The 22192-nt window shown below is 39.3% G+C and overlaps 1 protein-coding gene across 13 annotated transcripts in view; it reads left to right on the top strand.

The window, feature by feature from the left end:
- LOC136809521 (filamin-A-like) overlaps nt 1-19308 on the top strand; it is a 52491-nt gene extending 33183 nt beyond the window's left edge. For all 13 annotated transcript variants that reach the window (XM_067066124.1, XM_067066117.1, XM_067066110.1 and 10 more), the window contains exons 5-29: nt 689-1019; nt 1228-2217; nt 2391-2666; nt 2834-3084; nt 3334-3529; nt 3751-3963; nt 4206-4403; nt 4566-4834; nt 5067-5253; nt 5618-5905; nt 6393-6718; nt 7036-7233; nt 7479-7815; nt 8004-8513; nt 8842-12593; nt 12852-12989; nt 13289-13477; nt 13771-13948; nt 14207-14307; nt 14717-14863; nt 15209-15410; nt 15702-15926; nt 16280-16437; nt 17078-17264; nt 17542-19308. In XM_067066124.1, the coding sequence (XP_066922225.1) occupies nt 689-1019; nt 1228-2217; nt 2391-2666; nt 2834-3084; nt 3334-3529; nt 3751-3963; nt 4206-4403; nt 4566-4834; nt 5067-5253; nt 5618-5905; nt 6393-6718; nt 7036-7233; nt 7479-7815; nt 8004-8513; nt 8842-12593; nt 12852-12989; nt 13289-13477; nt 13771-13948; nt 14207-14307; nt 14717-14863; nt 15209-15410; nt 15702-15926; nt 16280-16437; nt 17078-17264; nt 17542-18245 (10551 nt within the window). In that variant the 3' untranslated portion in view covers nt 18246-19308. The remainder of the gene's footprint in view (nt 1-688; nt 1020-1227; nt 2218-2390; nt 2667-2833; nt 3085-3333; nt 3530-3750; nt 3964-4205; nt 4404-4565; nt 4835-5066; nt 5254-5617; nt 5906-6392; nt 6719-7035; nt 7234-7478; nt 7816-8003; nt 8514-8841; nt 12594-12851; nt 12990-13288; nt 13478-13770; nt 13949-14206; nt 14308-14716; nt 14864-15208; nt 15411-15701; nt 15927-16279; nt 16438-17077; nt 17265-17541) is intronic.
- The last annotated feature ends 2884 nt before the right edge of the window (nt 19309-22192 follow it).

Genomic DNA, 22192 nt, shown 5'->3' with positions numbered 1-22192 from the left:
TACGACAGATTATATATTTCACACAATCCAATGAAATTCACAGTTCATAAGACATACACATATTATTATCATTTATCTACCACCATACACACATTGACAGACTGACACAATACTGACTATAATGCTGCAACCACAGTGCCCCCTTTTTTATGAAATCACAAAATTTCACTTGCACAAATTTTTCCAAAATAATATTCTTCAGCATATAAACAGTGCTAATGCTCAAGGAATCAAGTGATTGGCTGTTGTTCAAATTTGGCAATACTAAAGAAAACAAAACAAACACCAACAATGACCAATGACTAACACTGACAAAAGACAATGACTGCATGACTAACCTTAGACAGTGTAGATCCTGTAACCAACTGGAATGAATCTAAAGCATGATTCAAACAGTTTCAGTTTAGACAATTTAGATAGTCTTACTGACATTGACTGACATCAAACTGTGACTGACAAACTGACTAACATCCTCGGATGTGTTTACTTTCTACTTATTTAAATTCTTGTTTTTCTTTAATGAGTCTATTTTGAAACTTTTTCACATTTTTGAAGCGGACTGATTTGTTGCCCAATCAAGATTTCTTTTTTGAAGTGTGTTTTTATCATATTATATAAAATAGCTTGATCATTATTCCTTCCAATAAATAATTTAATTGTTTTTGTCTTCAATTATCTATTGAAATAGGTTATTACACCAGAGGAAATCACTAACCCAAATGTCGACGAACTTTCCGTCATGACATATGTTTCATACTTCCCAGAAGCAAAATGCAAACCAGGTGCTCCACTCAAGAAGAAGATGACCGATGCCTCAAACTGCACAGCATCAGGTCCTGGTCTTGAGGAACATGGAGTTGTTGTCAACAAACCGGCAGACTTCACGGTCTTTACATCCGGGTCATCGAGGGGTAAATTAAACATTCTAGTCTTTGGGCCAGGAAGAAAACAAGTGGATTGTAATGTTCAAGACAATCATGACAATACATATTCATGTCAGTATACTCCTCCAAAGATGGGTAAGTGTTTACTTTTTTTCACTCTTTTATTACTGTCCCATAACTGTCCCACCTATCTCATCTTTGTAGGTCAATGAACTATTCAAATCATAAACCTGGATACGCTTGGCAAGAATGGGCCTAATGATAGAAACTTCCCACTTGTTAAACTTTGTTTTTAAGAAAATTTTTTTCTATTTTTGAAACATTGTCAATGTTTTGATTTCAGGTACTTATGATGTTCACATCAGAGTTGGTGGCCATCACATCCCTAAATCCCCATTCAGGGTTAATGTGGCCAGCGATCTTGATGTATCAAAGGTAGTCGCTAAAGGGCCTGGACTAGAACCACAAGGGGTTATTGTTGGACGACCTGCACAATTTGAAGTCAACGCTTCAGAAGCTGGAAGCGGTGATCTTGTGATTGATGTAATCGATCCAAAGGGAAACAAGAAAACAGAAATCAAAGTTGAGGAAAAACCAGGAAACATCTTTAATTGCATGTACATGCCACTCGCAGTGGGTCGCTATGTTGTTGTAATTAAATATGGTGGCAAAGAAGTTGCCAAAAGTCCATATCATGTGAATGTAACATCTGCCGCCGGACGCGTCAAAATTTACGGGCCAGGTTTGGAACCTGGCCTTAAAACGGGAAAACCTGCTACTTTTACCATCGATTGTGCTGAAGCAGGAGATGGGGGCTTGGATGTCTCTGTTGAAGGACCAGGAAAGAGTGATGTCAAATGTGATCTCAAAGACAATGGAGATGGCACCTTTACCTGTTCATACAAGCCAACCAAACCAGGCACATACGTTATCAATGTTAAGTTCGATAATGAACTTGTACCAAAATGTCCTGTCAAAGTTACAGTTGGTTCTACTGCTGATCCTTCCAGAATGAGAGCTTGGGGAGCTGGTCTGGAAAGAGGTGTTGAAGGTAGACCAGCTGAATTTTATGTTGATCTCAAGAAAGCTCCAATTGACAATCTAACTGTTGGAGTGGAAGGCCCAGGAAAAGCTGAAGTTGAGATCAAGGACAATGGGGATGGTACAGTAACATGTATCTACTATCCAACCAAACCAGGAAAATACACAATCCACATCAGATACGAAGATTCTGATATCAAAGACTCACCATACCAATCACTTATCAGCAAGCGTGGAAATGTCAGCAAAGTCTATGCTGAAGGACCAGGGTTGGAAGATGGAGTTATGGCTGGTAAGTTATTTTTCCTTTCTTCCTTTATTGTCAAGCTCACCAGCAAAATTCTTTCATTAAAATTATATTTGATAATTAATTTGATTATTAGGGTTTTCTGGATATGAAATAACTTTCAAGAAGCTCTCATTATTCTCACAGAATTTTATGAATTTACTTTCTTCATTTTCTAGGATCACCTGCCAAATTCACTGTCTTCACCAAGGGAGCAGGAGTCAAAGGCTCTGTCCAAATTAAAGCCGTTGATGAAAATGGAGAAGAAGCTGACTGCAAAATCACTGACAACAGCGACGATACCTTCTCTGTTATTTATTATCCAAAGAATCCAGGAAAATACACTATCACTATCTGCTTTATGGATGAAGCCATTCCAAAATCCCCAGTCAGTGTTAAAGTTGTTCCATTCTGTGATCCCACCAAAGTCAAAGCATCTGGACCAGGACTTGAAGGTAAATGTTTTTCATAAGAAGTAGTTTGTACTAAGCATCTAAAGTGAAATATGATATCCAAACCAACTCTTAAAATCAGTAATTTGGCAAGCATTGCATAAATGTCAGCTCACATTATGAAATGATTGTTATGATTTACACAATAACATATTTTCTCTCTCTTGCAGGTGGAAAAGTCAAGAAACCAGCCAAATTTAAGATCGATGCCAGCAAAGCTGGAGAAGGAGGTATTGGTCTTACCATCGAAGGACCAACCGAAGCTGAAATCAAATGTGATGACCATGGTGATGGTACCTGTAGTGTTGAGTACATGCCAAACGATTCTGGTGATTACAAAATCAACGTCACATTTGCTGATCAACACATCCCAGGCAGTCCTTTCACTGCTGTCATTTCAGATGAGTTTGATGTAACAAAGGTAACAAGATGTTCAATTTATTCAAATTAAAAAAAAAGATTCTCAACATTCCCTCTTCAGTGTTTTATGTTCCTTGTCTCAGTTGAGAGAAATAGAACTGACTTCAGAGTTTTTAAAGTCAGTCGAATGGTTTTTGTAATAGGATTTTTAGCGACACTTGGGTTTTCTACAAACGAAGAGGCTTTCATAACCAGGATTTGGCTTATTTCGTTAACTCTTTTTCACACCTCTTCCTTGTCATCTTTATAGGTGAAGGCTGATGGACCTGGACTGAAACCAGGCAACAAAGCAGGAAAACCATGTGATATTGCCATTGATACACGCAAAGCTGGAAAAGCTAAATTGAAGGTTGAAGTTACTGATGAAGTTGGAAACCCAGTCAAGGTCGATCTTACCGAAGAGGAACCAGGATTGTTTGCTTCCTCATACTTCCCAGAGAAAGAAGGTAATTGACTGATGAGTTTCTTGTAATACAAGATAAACGTGATAATACAATAATACCACACAATAGTTTTATTAAAGGTTTGAATAATCTAAATTTACTAAAATAGTTCTTGGCGCCTTTTATTATGCTTATTCAGTCTTACATTGTTTAGATTACAAATAATCTGAAATAGGATTCTAAACTTTCTTATAAAATAATAACCATATTCTTCTGTCAAATAGGAAACCATACCGTCAACATCACATTTGGTGGTAAACCAGTCGCCAAATCGCCATACAAAGTCAAGATCAACCCAGCATTCGACGCATCAAAGGTTAAAGTATTTGGTCCCGGAATCAAACCAACTGGTGTCAAATCCATGGAACCAACCTACTTTGAAGTTGATGCTACCGAAGCTGGTGAAGGAAATGTTGAAATTAACATCGAACCAACTGGTACGTTATATCAATATTTTACTTTAATTCCTTCTTGAAATAATACAACTTAAAATTACTCTTAAAGTTCCAAATCGCTTGTTGCAAGGAGCAGTTTAACTCACACCCACACATAGTAAACAACATTAGTAAAACCTATTATTTTCAGGCTTTATCATGAAAATTAAAAGCACCTAATGCGTCAAGGATTTAGTTCTCTACTTTGAATCTATCTATATAAATTCATTTATCGAATTTTCTAGATGAGTCCATGCCAAAAGTCAAGGACATCGATGTCTCTGAGAAGAAACCAAACCACTACGTTGTTAAATACGTTCCACCCAAGCAAGGAGAGTACATCATTACTGTCACCTTTGCTGGTGCTAAAGTTCCAAAGAGTCCTTTCAAGATCAAGGTCGAGCCAGGCTGTGACGCCTCCAAATGCAAAGTCTCAGGACAAGGTACATTTCAATTTCCATTACACAAGTCCTACATTGGGTAAACAGCTACTTGTTCTTGTACCATTGACTTATGTTAATACAATGGTACGTCCATTACAATCAATGTTTTGACACAATACAATTTAATCAAAACTAATTCTTGCATTGTCCAAATTTTTTCAGGAATTGAGGAGCCAATCGTTGGACAAGACAATCCCTTCACTGTTGAATGTCCTCCAGACGCAGGAGTTGGTGAACTCACCTGCGCCATCGAATCTCCATCTGGACGCAAGATTCGCGCTAAAGTGTCTGACAATGGTGACGGAACTTACGCCGTCGAATGGACACCAAAGGAGACTGGAAAACATAAACTTACCATCAAATACGGATCACAAGAAGTTCCTGGAAGTCCATTCTACATCGATGTTTTGGACAAACCAGATCCAACCAAGGTACAAAATATTACTTTATGAACTGTCAATATCTTTGACACTTAAATTGCATCCTTCGGTGTCTAGGGCGTTTACCCCATTCAATATAGGTAGTGTTTCATTGACTACTTAATCGGTTTATCTACGAAATTTTAGATTTAACAGCTGAAAGTATTTTCTATAGTTAATGATCGAAAAATTTGTTTTATTCTCAAAATTCTCACATTTCTCATGTTCTTTTTTATTGCTTCAGGTCAAATGCTATGGCCCAGGATTGGAGCACGCTTTCATCGGTGCACCAGCTAACTTTACCATTGAAACGAAGAATGCTGGTCCCGGAAATCTCGGTCTAACCATCGAAGGACCAGAAGAAGCTAAGATTGATTGCAAAGATAACGGTGATGGAACATGCGCCGTTACTTATTACCCAACACAACCAGGTAATGACTCATGAATGATACGTTGTTCCAACGTCCAGCGTTAGCTAGGCCTCGATTCCTTTCTCCTTTTTGTTTAGTTTAGATTTTGTGTAAGTTTCTCTAACAACTTATAAAGAACTCAACTCATTGGAATACTGTCTTTAAATCCTCATGTACCTAGCATAGAAACCTATAGTTTCCTTTCCATTTTATCACTATCTTTATTCACTCTGATGCATTTCCATTTTAAGTGGACCACTACGCCAAAATACGAAAAAGACAACCCTTAATGACAAAAATCTTTGTGATTCAAAATATTAGAAATGCCTAGAAGGAATTAAACATATTATTTTAACAAATATTTTCAATTTTCGTCTCTCTATAGGAGATTACACGGTCAATGTGACGTTAGATGACGTTCACGTACCAAGTTCGCCGTTCACAGTTGCATGCCAGGAGCCTGTAGACGCGAGCAAAGTCAAATGCAAAGGACCGGGTATCTCCAACTCTGTACCTGCCAGTTTACCAGCCACTTTCACTGTTGATGCCACCAAAGCGGGCAAGGCCCCGTTGGACGTCGAAGTCGACGGTCCCGGTGGCGTCAAAGTGCCAGTGGACGTCAAAGACAATGAGGATGGCACTTTCGAGGTGACATATGTACCAGAAAAGAAGGGTGAGTTGCTTTTATTTTTAATTTTTTCGATAACATCAACACCATTGTGATATACACGTGTTTAAAATCACGTTTATGATTGCAAGCAGACTTTATCTGACCATCACCGACTTTGAAAAACATTCTTTGTTTAACATGTGCCCTTTCTGTCATCGGTTTTATTTTCAATCATATAATCCGAAATTCTCTTGAACATCAAAGTATTTCAATTAGAATGATGTTTAATTGATATTAAAATATGAATATACCTAATAAAGGAATAAGGGGAACTTTATCATATCACATTCTATCTGTTATATCTAATTCGGCAAATAAATTATTGACATGTTTATTGATAATAAATAAATAAAACCTCCCTAGAATAAGATTTTTCTTCTTTGACTTGTTTACGATTTCGATTCACGATGTTTATGTCTTGTGAATTCGTACGTCCAAAGAGAGTTTCCATTTCGCTTGTGGTGACACATTTTTTCGTCTATCTTTCTAGGTCGTTACAACGTGAGCCCCAAATACGGAGGACAAGCAGTGCCTGGAGCTCCTTTCCGCGTATCTGGGGAACCATGCGGTGACGCACGTAAAGTTACGTGTTCAGGCCCCGGTCTCTCGAGGCCCCACGTGGGTGTGCCAGCCCCATTCGAATGTGACGTTAGTAAAGCAGGTAAGGGTGCAATCAACGCTAAATGCAAAGGACCAGACGGCAAAGAAGTGCCAGTTAAGGTGGTCGAAGAAGACGGTATTATTGCTTGTGAATATTTGCCTGAAGAAGAAGGACCACACGATTTGGAAGTTCTCTTCGGTGGTGCACCAGTCAAGGTAGGTGGAGAAGTTTACTGTTTTCTAGAATCTTCTTTACGACAGTTATCGTTAAAGCAAAGCTTTTTCTGTCTATAAACTTTTACCAGTGTTGCCATATAACTTCAATAGTCACGACGTGGGAGAATTGCAATGTTTTTCATACATTTTTCCTTGTTATTTTATGTTTTCATAAATGATTAGTAGCGACATTTTTAGCATTAACAGTAACATCTCGTCTGCACGGTTAATGTCCCGTGGAGAGGATTTGCATCGATGAAGATGAAAAATAATTCAATGGTCTAATATTGATTCATTTGTTGATCCATTCTTTCTAGGGATCGCCATTCAAACCCAAATGTACTCCAGCACCAGAAGTTGACAAAATCAAGACACCAGTCTTAGAAGAGATGCTTCAAGAATCACCATGTGTCGACCAACAATTCGAAGCACCTGTCGACTGTTCCGAAGTACCCGACAACCGTGGTGCTATTTTGACCGGAAAGATCACCACACCATCCGGAAAGAAAGAAAAGGTACAATTTTTTCAAATGTCTGTTTTTTCTTTAATTTTGGAAGTGTAAAATTGATCACTTCTTTGGAAATAAGTCTTACTCTCAAAGTAAAAAAAAAACAGTAATATGCTAAGATAAGTATTCTCAGGTTTTTGAAATGTACTTGTACTGTAATGATTAGGCGATTAGGCCGTTGTTTGGTCAAAGAAGCAGGGCCGATCTTAAATATTTTTTCCGTTTTAATTCATTTCAATACTTTCGCCTAGGTTGACGTAAAAGACAACCGTGACGGAACCTTCGCTTTGAACTACACACCAAAGGAATGCGGAAAATACATCTTAGACGTCGCTTACGATGGCGTCGCCGTGCCCGGAAGCCCCTTCGAATTCGAAGTCACAGAAGGAGGACCGGACAAGGTTAAAGTATACGGAAAAGGTATCAAGAAGGGTGTTGTCGCCGTACCATCTCGATTTACCGTTGATACAAAGAATGCCGGACCCGGAGATTTGTCGGTTGCTGTCGAAGGGCCCAGCAAAGTTGATATTGACTGTGTCGATAATGGTGACGGTACTTGTGAAGTCACGTACGTTCCAGTCGAAGCAGGTACGTTCCTACCACGTTTATATGACGTTTCGAAAAATCTCTTAATATAGGAACAAGTAAACTTTAGGCACGATTTGTCTAGATCTCTCTCGAATTTGAAACTTTGAAAGACACAATAAAATTCAATTGAAACTTTCGTCATTGGATTTCAACATTGCCTGATATCTTTTATGTTTTTTGTTTTATAGGAGACTATGACGTTATCGTTAACTTTGACAACCAACCCGTCCCAGGAAGTCCCTTCAAACCAAAGGTCGTTCAAGACGAGCCAGCTGTCGAAGTCGGACGCCCATCTGATCTTTGCATGTCACCCGATGGCGTAGATGGAAAAGACGCCCCAAAACTCAAGGGTGTCTTGGAAGCACCATCTGGCAAAGAATCACCCGTGGACGTTGCCGAAGGACCTAACGACTCAATTTTGGCTTCTTTCGTCCCTGAAGAGCCAGGAAAGAACTTGCTCCACGTCAAGAAAAACAACAAAGAAATTGACGGATCACCCATCCCAGTCATGGTTCGGGAGACTCCAGTCATTGGCAAAGAAAGTGAAATCCCATTGGAATGCACCGATTGTGAACTTCCCAAAGATTTACCTAAATTGAAGGGAGTTTTGACCAGACCTAACGGTAAAGAAGAACCCGTAAAGGTCGAAGAAGCTCCGGATAGCACCATTGCTTGCACTTTTGTCCCAGAAGAACCAGGTATGTGTTCATTTTGTAACCCACTAAGCTATAATATAAAAACTGAAATGTACGAACTGTAAGCGAAGTTTGACTAGTTCTACTTTGAGCCAAAATCTTTATGGAGAGAACCATTGTATTACTAACTTCATGTGATACTGATACGCTTCAGTTTTACAATTTACCCCCGCGATCCTTGATAAGCTTTAACGTGTGGAGATATATGAATGATTTCTATAATACCAGTGACATTTATTCAATTTGAAGAACAATTAACCCCATGGTTTGCTTGCTTGCTTTTGTCTTCGAATCCCTTGTTAACTGATTTTTCTCGTTTCTTCTTTCTTAGGAAAACATTTGTTGAAGGTCTACAAAGACAACAAACAAATCGACGATTCTCCATTCGTCATCATGGTTGAAGGAACACCCGACCAATACCCACAAGTCGGTAAACCATGTGACAAGAACTTCTACCAACCGGAACCATGCAAACGATCCGACATCTCAAAGATGCGTGGCACTTTACGTCGACCCACCGGCAAAGAAGAGCCAGTGGACGTCAAGTTAGGTCCAGACGGTACAATTGCTGTATCATTCGTCCCAACTGAAGCAGGAGAACATTTAATCAGTGTCAAGAAAGACGGACGTCACGTACCCAACTCACCATTCTCAATCATAGTCATGGATGAGGCTGATGCCCCAACCGTTGGCTCTGATTGTGCTGCCAATTTCGATATCCCAGAATTGGATCTACCAAAGGATTTGAAGGACTTGAAGGGAACATTGACTCGTCCAAGTGGCAAAGAAGAACCATTGGAACTCGGTGTTGGACCTGATAATTCGTTAGCCGTCAACTTCGTTCCTGAAGAAGCTGGACCACATCTTGTTGGCATCAAGAAACGCGGTAAACATGTCAAGGATTCTCCATTCACCATCATGGTCGAGGAACCTAAAGAATCGTCACCAGATTCTGCATCAGGACCAGCTATCGGTAAAGACTGTGACGTGAATTTGGACATCCCTGAACTGTCATTGCCACGAGATTTGAAGAATGTTGATGCTGAATTGACCAGACCAAGTGGAAAGAAAGAACCATTGAAGTGCGATGTTGGGCCAGATGAGACCTTAGCTGTCAACTTCACCCCAGAAGAGAACGGCAAACATTTGATTGATGTCAAGAAACGTGGACGTCCAGTTAAAGGATCCCCATTCGAGATCATGGTCGGCCCAGCCGAAGAAGATGGTCCAGGAGTCGGGGACACGTTCGATGTTGATTTAGAGATCCCAGAATTGTCATTACCACGCGATTTGCGAAATGTGGAAGCTGAGCTCCAACATCCAAGCGGAAAGAAAGAGCCATTATCACCAAAACAAGGACCCGATGATCATACTCTTGGTGTCAGTTTCGTCCCAGAAGAGCCAGGAGAGCATTTGATCGACGTAAAGAAACGAGGAAAGCCTGTTGAAGGATCTCCATTCCCAGTTCAAGTTGGACCAGGAAAGAAGAACAAGAGAAAGCCAATTGATGAGGAGATTATGCCTGAAATTGCTAATAATGTCGAATCTGGCGCCCCAATGGACTTCCCAGATGAAGGACCAGGATCTGGGCTCCCGAGAGTTGGAAATCCATGTGGCTTAAATGTTGACAGTGATGACATCAAATTACCAGAAGATTTGGATAAATTAAAGGCTGAGCTAACCAGACCAACCGGAAAGAAAGACCCAATTCCATGCGCCATTGCACCTGATGGTACCTTGGCTCTTGAATTTGTGCCTACCGAACCTGGAGAGCATTCCATCGATGTCAAGAAAAACCGCAAACCAGTTAAAGGCTCGCCATTCAAAGTTATGGTTGACAAAGCTGATCAATCTAAGAAAGCACCAGCTGTTGGAGCTCCATGTGACGTCAATGTCCACTCTGATGACATTTCATTACCAGAGGATCTTGGCAAACTGGACGCAGAACTCACACGACCATCTGGCAAGAAAGAACCAGTTAAAGTTGGTATGGCACCTGATGGTACATTGGCACTTCAATTCGTTCCTAAAGAACCAGGACTTCATTCCATTGAGGTCAAGAAAAACGGTCGCCCAGTCAAGGGATCTCCATTCAAGATCATGGTTGGAGAACCAGAAGATCAACCATCTCAAGGTCCAACTGTTGGATCTCCATGCGATCTTAACGTTGACAGCGCAGATATTAACCTTCCAGAAGATTTGCCCAAACTCAAGGCTGAACTCACACGACCTTCTGGCAAAAAAGAACCAGTTAAATGCGCTATGGCACCTGACGGTACCTTGGCTCTCGAATTCACACCAGAAGAGCCAGGACTTCACTCCATCGAAGTAAAGAAAAATGGTCGCCCAGTCCAGGGATCTCCATTCCAAGTTATGGTTGAGGAACCAAAGGACCAAGCATCTCAAGGCCCAACTGTTGGATCTCCATGTGATCTCAACGTTGACAGCGCTGATATCAACCTTCCAGAAGATTTGCCCAAACTCAAGGCTGAACTCACACGACCATCTGGCAAAAAAGAACCAGTAAAATGCGCTATGGCACCTGACGGTACTTTGGCTCTTGAATTCACACCAGAAGAACCAGGACTTCACTCCATCGAAGTAAAGAAAAATGGTCGCCCAGTCAAGGGATCTCCATTCCAAGTTATGGTTGAGGAACCAAAGGACCAAGCATCTCAAGGCCCAACTGTTGGATCTCCATGCGATCTTAACGTTGACAGCGCAGATATCAACCTTCCAGAGGACTTGCCTAAACTCAAGGCTGAACTCACACGACCATCTGGCAAAAAAGAACCAGTAAAATGCGCTATGGCACCTGACGGTACCTTGGCTCTTGAATTCACACCAGAAGAACCAGGACTTCACTCCATCGAAGTAAAGAAAAATGGTCGCCCAGTCAAGGGATCTCCATTCCAAGTTATGGTTGAGGAACCAAAGGACCAAGGATCTCAAGCTCCAACTGTTGGATCTCCATGCGATCTTAATGTTGACAGCGCTGATATCAACCTTCCAGAGGACTTGCCTAAACTCAAGGCTGAGCTTACTCGACCATCTGGCAAAAAAGAACCAGTTAAATGCGCTATGGCTCCTGATGGTTCCTTAGCCCTTCAATTCACACCTGAAGAACCAGGACTTCACTCCATCGAAGTCAAGAAAAACGGTCGCCCAGTCAAGGGTTCACCATTCCAAGTTATGGTCGAAGAACCAGAACAAGCTTCATCCAACCCAACCGTTGGCTCTCCTTGCGACGTCAACTTGGACATCGACGACGTCAAGTTACCAGAAGATCTTGACAAACTCAAGGCCGAATTAACTCGTCCATCTGGAAAGAAAGAGCCAGTGCCATGCGACATGGCTCCTGACGGCTCATTGGCAATCAGTTTCACACCAGAAGAAGTTGGTAAACATTTATTGGATGTCAAGAAAAACCGAAAACCAGTCAAAGGCTCGCCATTTGAAATCATGGTTGAAGAAGCTGTATCGCCAGTCTCCAAACCGACCGTCGGCAACAAATGTGACGTCGATTTCGACATTCCCGACATTGACTTACCTAAAGATTTGAAAGACCTTAAGGCTAAGTTGACCAGACCAAACGGCAAAGTTGACGAAATCCCATGCAAATGCAGTCCAGACAACACTTTGGCTTTGGAATTCACACCAGAAGAACCAGGACGTCACGTTATCGATGTCACCAAACGAGGCCGACCTGTCAAGGGGTCCCCATTCGAGGTCATGGTTGAGCCAAGCGACGAACCATCTGCTAAAGCACCAACCGTCGGCTCTGAATGCGACGTCAATTTGGATATCCCTGGATTGAACTTACCACGCGATTTCAAGTACTTGGATGGAGCATTGAAACGACCAGGAAAACGTACCGAAGAACCATTGAAACTCAAGTTGAATGATAACAACACCATCGGTGTGTCATTCGTACCCGAACAACCTGGACGTCACGAAATCTCCATCAAGAAGAACGGACGTCACGTTTCTGGATCACCATTTGAAGTCATGGTCGAGGCGGCTCCCGAACAAGTTCAAGAACCGGTTGTCGGACAACCCGTCGATATTGGACTCGATATGGAGGTACAGTTAACTTTTTAAATATGCATTTTTTCAAATGCTTCTCTTAAGTGTAAATATTTCGATGAGATTTTCCGAGAAGCCCATTTAGGAGACATTCACTTCTTTGTAAGTAATAGTAAATCATTTAATTACTCGACACTAGTATTGCTTCAAACAAGCAGACAGCTCTCTCGTTGTCAGACATTATTGTACCCTGGTCCCCTGATGTCTGCTACATAATAGAAATGAACTTACTATATCCATTGTCGCCATTTCCAGGTTTCACCAGACGAGTTGAGATTCTTGAAAGGTTCATTGACAAGACCAACTGGTGACGAAGAACCAATTGAATTGAAATTGAATCCTCAAGGACAATTGGTCATCAATTTCACACCCAAAGAAGAAGGATTACACAAGGTACGTCGTCTTAATAATACCATCTAAAGTTACTGGTGTATTGATTCAAAAATTACGTTTTTGATTAAAGTGGTTTCAACAAAAATGTGATGTAGTTTAAGGACGTTACCCTCCTTGGAGTAAAGGGTCTTTGCCCATCACAATAATTAGAGTGGTTTCACCTAAACACGTTATACAACATTCAGAGTCTCTACTTAGCTATTCACAACTTTTTGTATGCGGCTATCAATGAGATTTTATAAAATAAATCTAGGATCTTTGTTACCTTTTCTCTAATCTTTTTTCCGTATTTCCCGTAGGTTAACATCAAGCGACGTGGTAATCATGTACCGGGCAGTCCGATCGAGGTCATGGTGGGTGCCGGTAAAAAGAAGCCGGGCTATGACGTCGGTTTTGAGATACCCGGAATACGGTTGCCCGAAGATTTGAAGTACCTGAAGGGAACATTGATTCCACCAAGTGGCGGCGAAGAACCGATAGAACTTAAGGTTTGTTATTAGTTTGAAGTGTACGAAGGTCATTATTCTCAGATGGTCTTAGACCGATTCTTGTCTCAGCGTAGTACAAAAGAAGCTTTTCTGGCTTCAATTCAACAAAATCATGCACAAAGGTTTAGCTTTAAAGAACCACTAAACGAATGACTTTCATCCAGGCTCGAAAGAGAACCAAGAAATTTAAATTAACGGTCTTAGCAATTATAGAAAGTCGAAATTAAAGTCTTATGCCAGTGCCTTTTGGTAAACATTGTATACCAAACTTGTTTTCTTTCATTCTCAAACAGGCTGGACCCAACAACACAATTGTCGTTTCGTTTGTACCTAAAGAAGCTGGCAAACATTTGATTCACATCAAGAAACACGGCAAAGATGTTGGAGACAGTCCCTACGTTGTCATCGTCAAACCTGAAGATGTCGCCATGGGAAAACCAGACGCCTCTAAAGTCAAATGTCACGGACCAGGTAAAGAGACATACATAAGAAAATTTTCACAACACTTAATTTTCCTAATGAACAGGTGAAAGTGAAATTGGGATTCCGTCCTTGTTATAAGCATTGGAAATGAAGAAGTTTCGCTTAAAAAGGTGTTAGCATAATTTTCGAAACGTTTCGTTGAAGATCGCCAAAATTTCACAACTTTTGCATGGAAGCTTTGAGGTCATTTCCACTATGATAAATTAAAACACTTATTTTTTAAACAAAATGTCTACCTTTCTTTAGGACTCCGTGGTGGAAAACCAAACAAACGGTCAGACTTTACTGTGGATACACGAGATGCCGGATACGGTGGTCTCGGTCTCTCTGTTGAAGGTCCAAGCAAGGTAAGAATCAAGACATTCAGTTTCCTGTCCAATGGTGTATTATCTGAAAATTTCCGTTTTAATTTTTAAATAATGTACTAGTTTGACTGACAGTTTAAACACGTAAAGCTACTGAATTTGAACGGAAGCGTTTTGACATGCCTCTTTTAGCAAGATACGATTCACTACGTTTTCATAATGCTGTTGTACCCAAAATCTTTACATTCAAAACTTTGGTAAATGAATTTGAGTGAGTCAGAGTGAGTTGCACATGTGCTAAGTTCATGGCTCTGTAAATCAAATTCGAACGAGAAATAATGGTAAAGTATTTCAATTAAAAAAAAAGGTTCACTCTTTTTTCAAACGATATTCTTTTTCCTATCTCCCGAAACGATAATCTAACAATAACGCATACTTTCCAATCCGTCAGGTTGAGATCAATTGCGTAGACAACGAAGACGGAACATGTTCTGTGGACTTCACACCATCCGAAGCTGGACAATACCTGATCAATGTCACTTATGCTGATGCTCATGTACCAGGGTCACCATTCAAATGCCGAGTTGGTGATGGACTGGTAAGTGCCCAAATCTCTGTCCCGGTATTTTTCCGGTCTTATCTCTTCTCCTCATAATATACTGTACTCATGGGCCTTCTTTCCCTATTCCATAAACTTACTTTCTCTCACTTTAAGAAGTATTTTTTCCTCTTTTCACTCGTTATAAATCCTTGTTTATTTTATTCCACGATTATCGAAGGTCGACGATTTCTTTGACGCTTTAAAGATGCTTACTTATACAAGATTAATGATTTTAACATAACATTTAGATAAATAGTCCTCTGTTACCCATATTTGCAATGTTCTATCCAAACTTCATAATCATCCTTTTTCAAAATTGCTTCACTCTTTCCAATCCGTCAGGTGGATGAGGAAATCATTCCTGTCACTGAGCAAGGTGTCCAAGAAGAAGCACCAGACATGTTCTCCGACATGTTAGCATTCCCGTCATCTAAGGCTCGATCTCCACAAGACTTTGTCATCAAGTTCAGTGGAAGTGGAGACCTTAAAGCATCCGTTACACGACCATCTGGTATCGAGGATGATGCTGAGGTTGTCGAAACTGGTAAGTAGTGTAGATAGACATTTAATGATAAATCTAGACTTTTCCCATTTTTGAGAAGAGCTTCGAATACTTCATAATTTTATCCATCGATTTTCAAAACGTCTTTTAAATGTTTTTATATGGATGTTGAATAACTTAACAACGATTTGTTCAACGTCTTAACATTACGTAACTTGTCATGAAACTAGATTACCCATTTAGCGTCTTTGTACATCATGATCCAAATATCTTGAAAGACAGATTTCAGTATGTCATTCAGCAAAAATTCCAATTTTGAATTTTTTTTCTCAGGCCCTGACACCTACACAGTACGTTTCGTTCCTCGCGAAACAGGCGAACACTTGGTCAACGTCAAGGCACGCAGACGTCACATTCCCGGATCCCCATTCAAAGTGTTGGTGGAGGCTCCATCGGGAGGTGCGGCCGCATGTAAAGCCAGTGGACCTGGATTGGAAGGTGGCATCTGTAACCAACCAGCCAGTTTCACTGTTATTACCCGAGACGCTGGACCAGGAGGTTGGTTCTTCTTTTTTTGTTATTTCTATTAAATTCTTATAACAATTCTAGTGATTCTCTGTGCCAAAAGCACTCGTCGAAAGCTCACCTTTCTAAGAGATTTTTTTGGCTGATTTTTGTCGTTCATACAGACAGTATGAAACATTCAGTTCCAAAAATTACAAGTCCTATTTTTAACAACGTATTAAATTCTTATATTAAAAAGGTTGGCTAATTATGAAGTTATCATTAAACAATTTTGAATGCTTGCCTTAAGTCTCCTGCTACTGTTTGAATTATAATAATTTATCCCATCGTGGTTGATGACGTTTAAAATACCATTTCTAATATATTATTCTATCCCGTATTTGCAGGTCTCGCCGTGGCAGTTGAAGGCCCTGCAAAGGCTGAAATCCAATGTCATGACAACGGAGATGGCTCGTGTGACATCACGTGGTACCCTGTGGAAGCTGGGGAGTACACAGTGCACATCCGTTTTGCCGATGAAGCTATCCCTGGAAGCCCTTACAAGGTAAGATAATGAGAAGAAAAAATTCCCTTGTTAAACTATGTGAGTGGGGACAAAAATATTTTCTAATTATTCAAATTAAGCATCACAGCAATGATATTTAATTACGCTGAGTTATTCCACCTAATACATTTTTACTTACACCCAATCAGCCTAAATTCGTAGAGTCATTTTAGTGCAGTGTCAAGCTCCTTGACCTAAACTCTTTAATGACATTAGTAATTGAACAATATAAAGCAAAGTGTTTAAAATCATCATAAAAAAACAAACATGTAAAAACATACACAGAGGAATAAAAATCATATATAATTCCAACCAAAGTTTTCAAATTTTTAGTGTTGCGTGTTGCGACGTTAATGAGTTGCCATTAGTTTCGTTACTCATTAAAACTATTTTCTTCATTATATTCTTTTTTCAAAATATCAGATGTTTACCTGAGGCAAACAATGTTTGTTACCCCCCGTAAAAGTTAGTTAAATCGTTTAAAAATAAAGCAAAAACCATTTTAAAAACCGGGCGATGCTTCTAAACACAAAATTCAAAACATTACCCCCGTTGAAGCAGGTTGAAGACCTCCTAAACTTCTACCAAAGACATTTAAAACAAATTTAAAACCGGGGGTTATTTCTTTCTATTTTTCTAGGTCAACATCCTGCCTGCCGATGAAGGAGAAGCTATGTCTATGGACAAATTTAAAGATCAAGTTTTACGCGTTGGACAACAAGCATCTTTTGCTGTTCAAATGAAAGGAAAGAAGGGAACAATCGCTGCCAGTGTTAACTCACCATCCGGAGAAAGTATCGAATGTTCTGTAGCTGAACTCGATGAAGGTAAGTTGTTTTTATGTTATTGCACCGTAATTCAGTTTTTTCGTTTCGCTTTTCTTCGTTTCTTGAAGTTTGTTGTTTTTGTTTCTATGTATGAAATTTACCGGTTAAGTTTGTGACATACGGTTGTAAAGCATTTTGATATGTGAAACTAATTTGAGCAAAGCTAACTAGTGAATTCACCACAAAATATTTTGGATAAGGTTTAAAAAAGGTTTATTGCTTCATGATCCACTGTGCTCATCATGTTTTCAAATCATTTTTCTCTTTTACTCTTCAGGAAACTATGCTGTTCGATTTGTTCCACGAGAATTAGGAGATCATTTAGTTAGCGTGTTCTTAGATGGACATCACATCCCTGGATCGCCCTTCACTGTCAAAGTTGGAGGTCTCGAAGGTGACCCAGGAAAAGTCGTTGCATACGGACCCGGTCTTAAAGGTGGAGTAGCTGGATTACCTGCTGAATTCACTGTCAATGCACTTGATGCAGGCTCAGGTGCTTTAGCTCTGTCAATCGATGGACCAGCTAAAGTCAAGATGAACTGCGTTGAACAGGACGATGGCACATACAAAGTTATCTACAACCCAACTTTGTCGGGTGTTTATGAAATCTCAATCCGATTCGCTGGTCAACACATCCCAGGAAGCGCATACAAGGTTCGCATTGTAGAATCTGAAGACCAATTAGACGCCGCCATGCGACTTGGTGACGCCAGTAAATGCAACGCATCTGGGGACGGTTTAAAGAAAGCTCGTCCTGGACAAGCTGCTGAATTTAAAGTTGACGCCAGTGGTGCTGGGCGTGGTTCCTTAATGGTCGGAGTTGAAGGGCCAGAAATTCCGGCAAAAGAAATCATCGTAAAACACACTGGCGGAAACATCTATAGTGTGAACTATGTCTTAGAAGAACAAGGTGATTACATCTTGAAAGTTTTATGGGCTGATAGTCATATCCCAGGATCACCTTTCCATGTTACTGTATAAGATGACTTTTATCTAGTCGTCGCCCGCTGTTGATGGAAGAGATGTGATTTAGCTCTGGAGCTGAACATTAAGCTGAGAGCCGTGCTCCGGCCATAGAGAACTCGCCTTCAAGATTGTGAGATCTTTGTCTTGAATCGAAACAAATGAGCTCATGGCGAAAAAAAATGGCGAAATCAAATTTGCACTCAGATAAAAAAAATATGACAGACAAATGAACATGGAAAACAAATCGCTCGCCAAAAATCTTAGGAAAACCTTTTAACCAAAATATTTTATAAAAAAATAGCAAAATATTTTTTGAAACCATTTAAAATCTACAAGCACTAAGTGAAGTCAGAAAACATGTTTAGATTTTACCACAAACAGATCCATTGGATTTGAAATTGAAATGAACTTAGATATCTAGTCACGCCTTTTATAGTTTTTGGTCAATCACCAATTTTTTGTTGTTTTAAAATATTTTCATTTTCTTAATTTTCATTTTAGCCTTTTTTCTTTTTGTGCTTGATATTTTAGCCTTTTGTTGATAGAATGTATTTTTGCTTTTAGTTTAACCTTTTTTTGTTTATATACCTTTTAAGAAAAATTAATTTGTCACATTTTTTGTTTTGTTTTTGTCTTTTTTAGACAACCTTGTAAATAGACGAATCTTTCTAAATGCAAAAAGATTTCTTTTGTACTATCTTAGCTAGCATTTAAAAAAGAACGCGCTAAAAGACGTTTTATTTATAATGGATCAAAATTCCAACTTTGAAATTGGAAAATTCTCATTTCTTCGAGGGTTCAAGAGTTCAATTTAGCTCGGTGCAGTTTTCACGTGAATCCGCCATCTTGAATCACGTGAAGAGCGAAGATTGAAGTTTTCGGCTCTCGTAAGTTTTGAGTTTTTTTGTTTAACTACAAAAAATTTCTCCCTTTGAAATTATGCGCGTAATATTATTATTTTGTTAGATGCTTTTAGTACTATTTAGTATTGTAAAAAAAAAAGTTCATAATTTTTGTTGCCCTGATCTTTTATTATATGTAACTAAAGAACGAAAGAAATAGACAAATTTGAAATTCATTTAATCTTGTATGTTTTTTGTTGTTTTGAGAAAATTAACATGAATTTAATTTAGACCAACCACGAGTCCAACTTCAAAGTCCCATCGAAGTTTATCCGCACAAAGCATTGTGGGCAATATTCGGGGATCAAATCTGAGTTTTCACGTTAAGCCGATATCGTCTATTGAAAGGTCAAATTTATGAGAAGTTTTTTACCGAACTTTCCTGAAAAACTTTTAATTTACTTTAACTTTTTCTAAATTTAAGCCAATTTTTGCACGCTTTCTCTCCAAGAAATTAATTGGCTAGCCAGTCAGGAGAGGCTTTTTTTTGTTCGCGCCACTATCAGTAAGCATCAAAAAGCTGATAATACGCTGGGAGGTTGCTGTTTTATAATTTGGGTTTACCAACTGACGGTATGTGCGGCGAAAAAATTGGCTTTTAGAATCGCACCCTTACAGTGCAGAAGGAAATCGGTGAAATTCATACCCTTACAGTGCATTTTTTCAAATTTTAAACTCTTTTAGAGCAAAAAAAATCAATATTTTCGAGCAAAAAATTTGCAATTTTTCCCAGATTTGCTGAAATTTCCACCCTTACAGTGCATTTATCAAAAGTCCACCCTTACAGTGCATTTCTGATATTTTGAAAAACATACCCTTAACCGCCGCACATACCCGTCGGTCAATTTGCCTGACTACCCCCCGGGCTTTGGATATTCATATTTTTGCTGAATTTTATGCCTAAAATATTTTTGTTTTCGGATATTAAGGTGATATGATATAGATAGACTTTTCATAAATGGGGGGATAAATTACGTCACGAATATCACTGCACATGCCTCGTATTCAACCCCCCCCCCCCGATTCAAACAATTACTAACAAATATTACTCGATTTTGAAAACGACCGTACGTTCGGCCAAAAATCAGGTCTCTAAAATCGGACCCTTACAGTGCAGTTTTTCGAAATCTTTTGGCCTTTTCAGGGCGAAATTTTTTGAAATTTCTCAAATTTTACCTCAAAATTTGGTATTTTCTCAAATTTTACACCCTTACAGTGCACTTTTTCCCACTTCTCCCACTTGCTTCCCTCTTGCATAGTTAGTAGGGGTGGGGCCTCTACTAACTATGGCGATTATGTTTCTTGAGACATTAAATGAAATATGATTTTTTATGAATAGGAAGTAGTTTCAATAAAATCCGCTCGGAGTTAATCACCCGGAGTTAATCAAAGTCTCCTCTAAGAGCCCCCCCCCCAGCGGACTCAAAATTCACGCCATCAGGCCAATTTTTTTTCGATTTCACGCCATCACGCCTGAAAAATTTGATTTTCACGATCACGCCAATTTTTTCGATTTCACGCCATTACGCCTAGAAAATTTAGTTTTCATGCTCATAATTTTTGTTATATAAACTGTGTGTTTGGTGATCGAAAACAACCGAAAAATCTGGAAGAAATTTGACCTCTGTTTTTCTATTTTTAGTAATACACAGGGGTAAATTCCAGTTTTTTCGGGTGTTTTCGATAGGAAAAATGACGTAATCTTGACTTATGCATATCAAAAATTGTTGGACAGCTGGTCACATCAAAGAGCACCGGTTTGAGTAAATCAACAAAAAGCCCACCATGGTTGGGTAACGGAGAAAATTTTTGAATTTTGAAGGGTTCAAAGTGCTATTTTAGGATCCATTTCAATTCAATTTGAAAAAAAATTCATGTAAAAATAATGGAAATCTTTTAAAAGTACAAGCAACTGCACCGACAGGAGAAATTTTCAATTTAGTTATGGCTAAAATCGCCCTCATTTACTCTCTTTTTTCCAAAATATGGTTTAAACATCACAGGATTCCTTTGATCAATCTGCTTAAAATTACACCTCATAATAACAGTATGTTCCTCTAAAGGATCCTGCATTGTAACACGCATGCGTAATTTGTCGTTCTTTTAGACCACATGTAGTTATTTCCCGTGATAAACAAAGAGAAATGAATCGCTAGGGATGGTACAGTCACTTTCGGTCGGGGTTGTGGACGGCGAAATATGTCGTTTTTTATGAAATTTGTCGTTCTTTTTGTCTATTTTTAGAAATGCAGGATTCTTTAGTTAAACCCCCTCTAAACCTGTTGCTTCTTTCTGTTTATGGCTTTGCTACAAACAAGGAACTTGAATAAATAGAGAAGGAATAACATGTCGTTTGTTTTGCGGCATGGTTCTTTGAAATATACGTGTTTCCTCCCCAGACTCTTTTTTGCGTACCGAGTGTGAGCCGACAATAAAAAACCATTTCACAAGAATTTCAACCGACAATTAGTCCGTCTTTACAGTAGCATTGCTTCCTTAATTTCAAACCTTATCTCAAACTATGAATCGGCTAGTAATCGTCTATCCTTTAGCTAACATTTGTATAAAAAATTTCGTGTTGAACCTTTGTAAAACAGCTACAAATCGAGCTTAAATATGAGGCCTGTTATTTTTTCATGTTTTTCAGAGGTTGAACGAAAGACCTCATATCTTATTTTGTAAATTTTTTTATGAAAACCCTGACGGATATGTTATTTGGGAAGGGTTTATCTATCAAATTATCTATTTATTCAAGTTCCTTGCTAAAATGGACATAGAAATACGATTCAACTAATAAATATAATTTTCAGGATCACGCTGAACTGCAAATTTCACGCCATCACGCCGTTTTTTTCAAAATTTCACGCCATCACGCCACGAAAAACCCTCCATCATGCCATCACGCCAACCGCTGGGGGGGGGCCTCCTCTAAGGCCTCTAAAAGAAATGTTTTCTGCTCGCAAAAGTGATGACGTCATCATCTCATACACGCAGACATTTTCTCAGTTTCCCGCCAAATTTTCTCATTTGTTATGATTTTTCGGCTCACGGATATAAAAT

The sequence above is a fragment of the Clytia hemisphaerica genome, unplaced genomic scaffold (genome assembly GCF_902728285.1).
Source record: "Clytia hemisphaerica strain Z4C2 unplaced genomic scaffold, Clytia hemisphaerica genome assembly, whole genome shotgun sequence".
Lineage (NCBI taxonomy): Eukaryota > Metazoa > Cnidaria > Hydrozoa > Leptothecata > Clytiidae > Clytia > Clytia hemisphaerica.
This window is presented reverse-complemented; position numbering and strand designations above follow the sequence as displayed.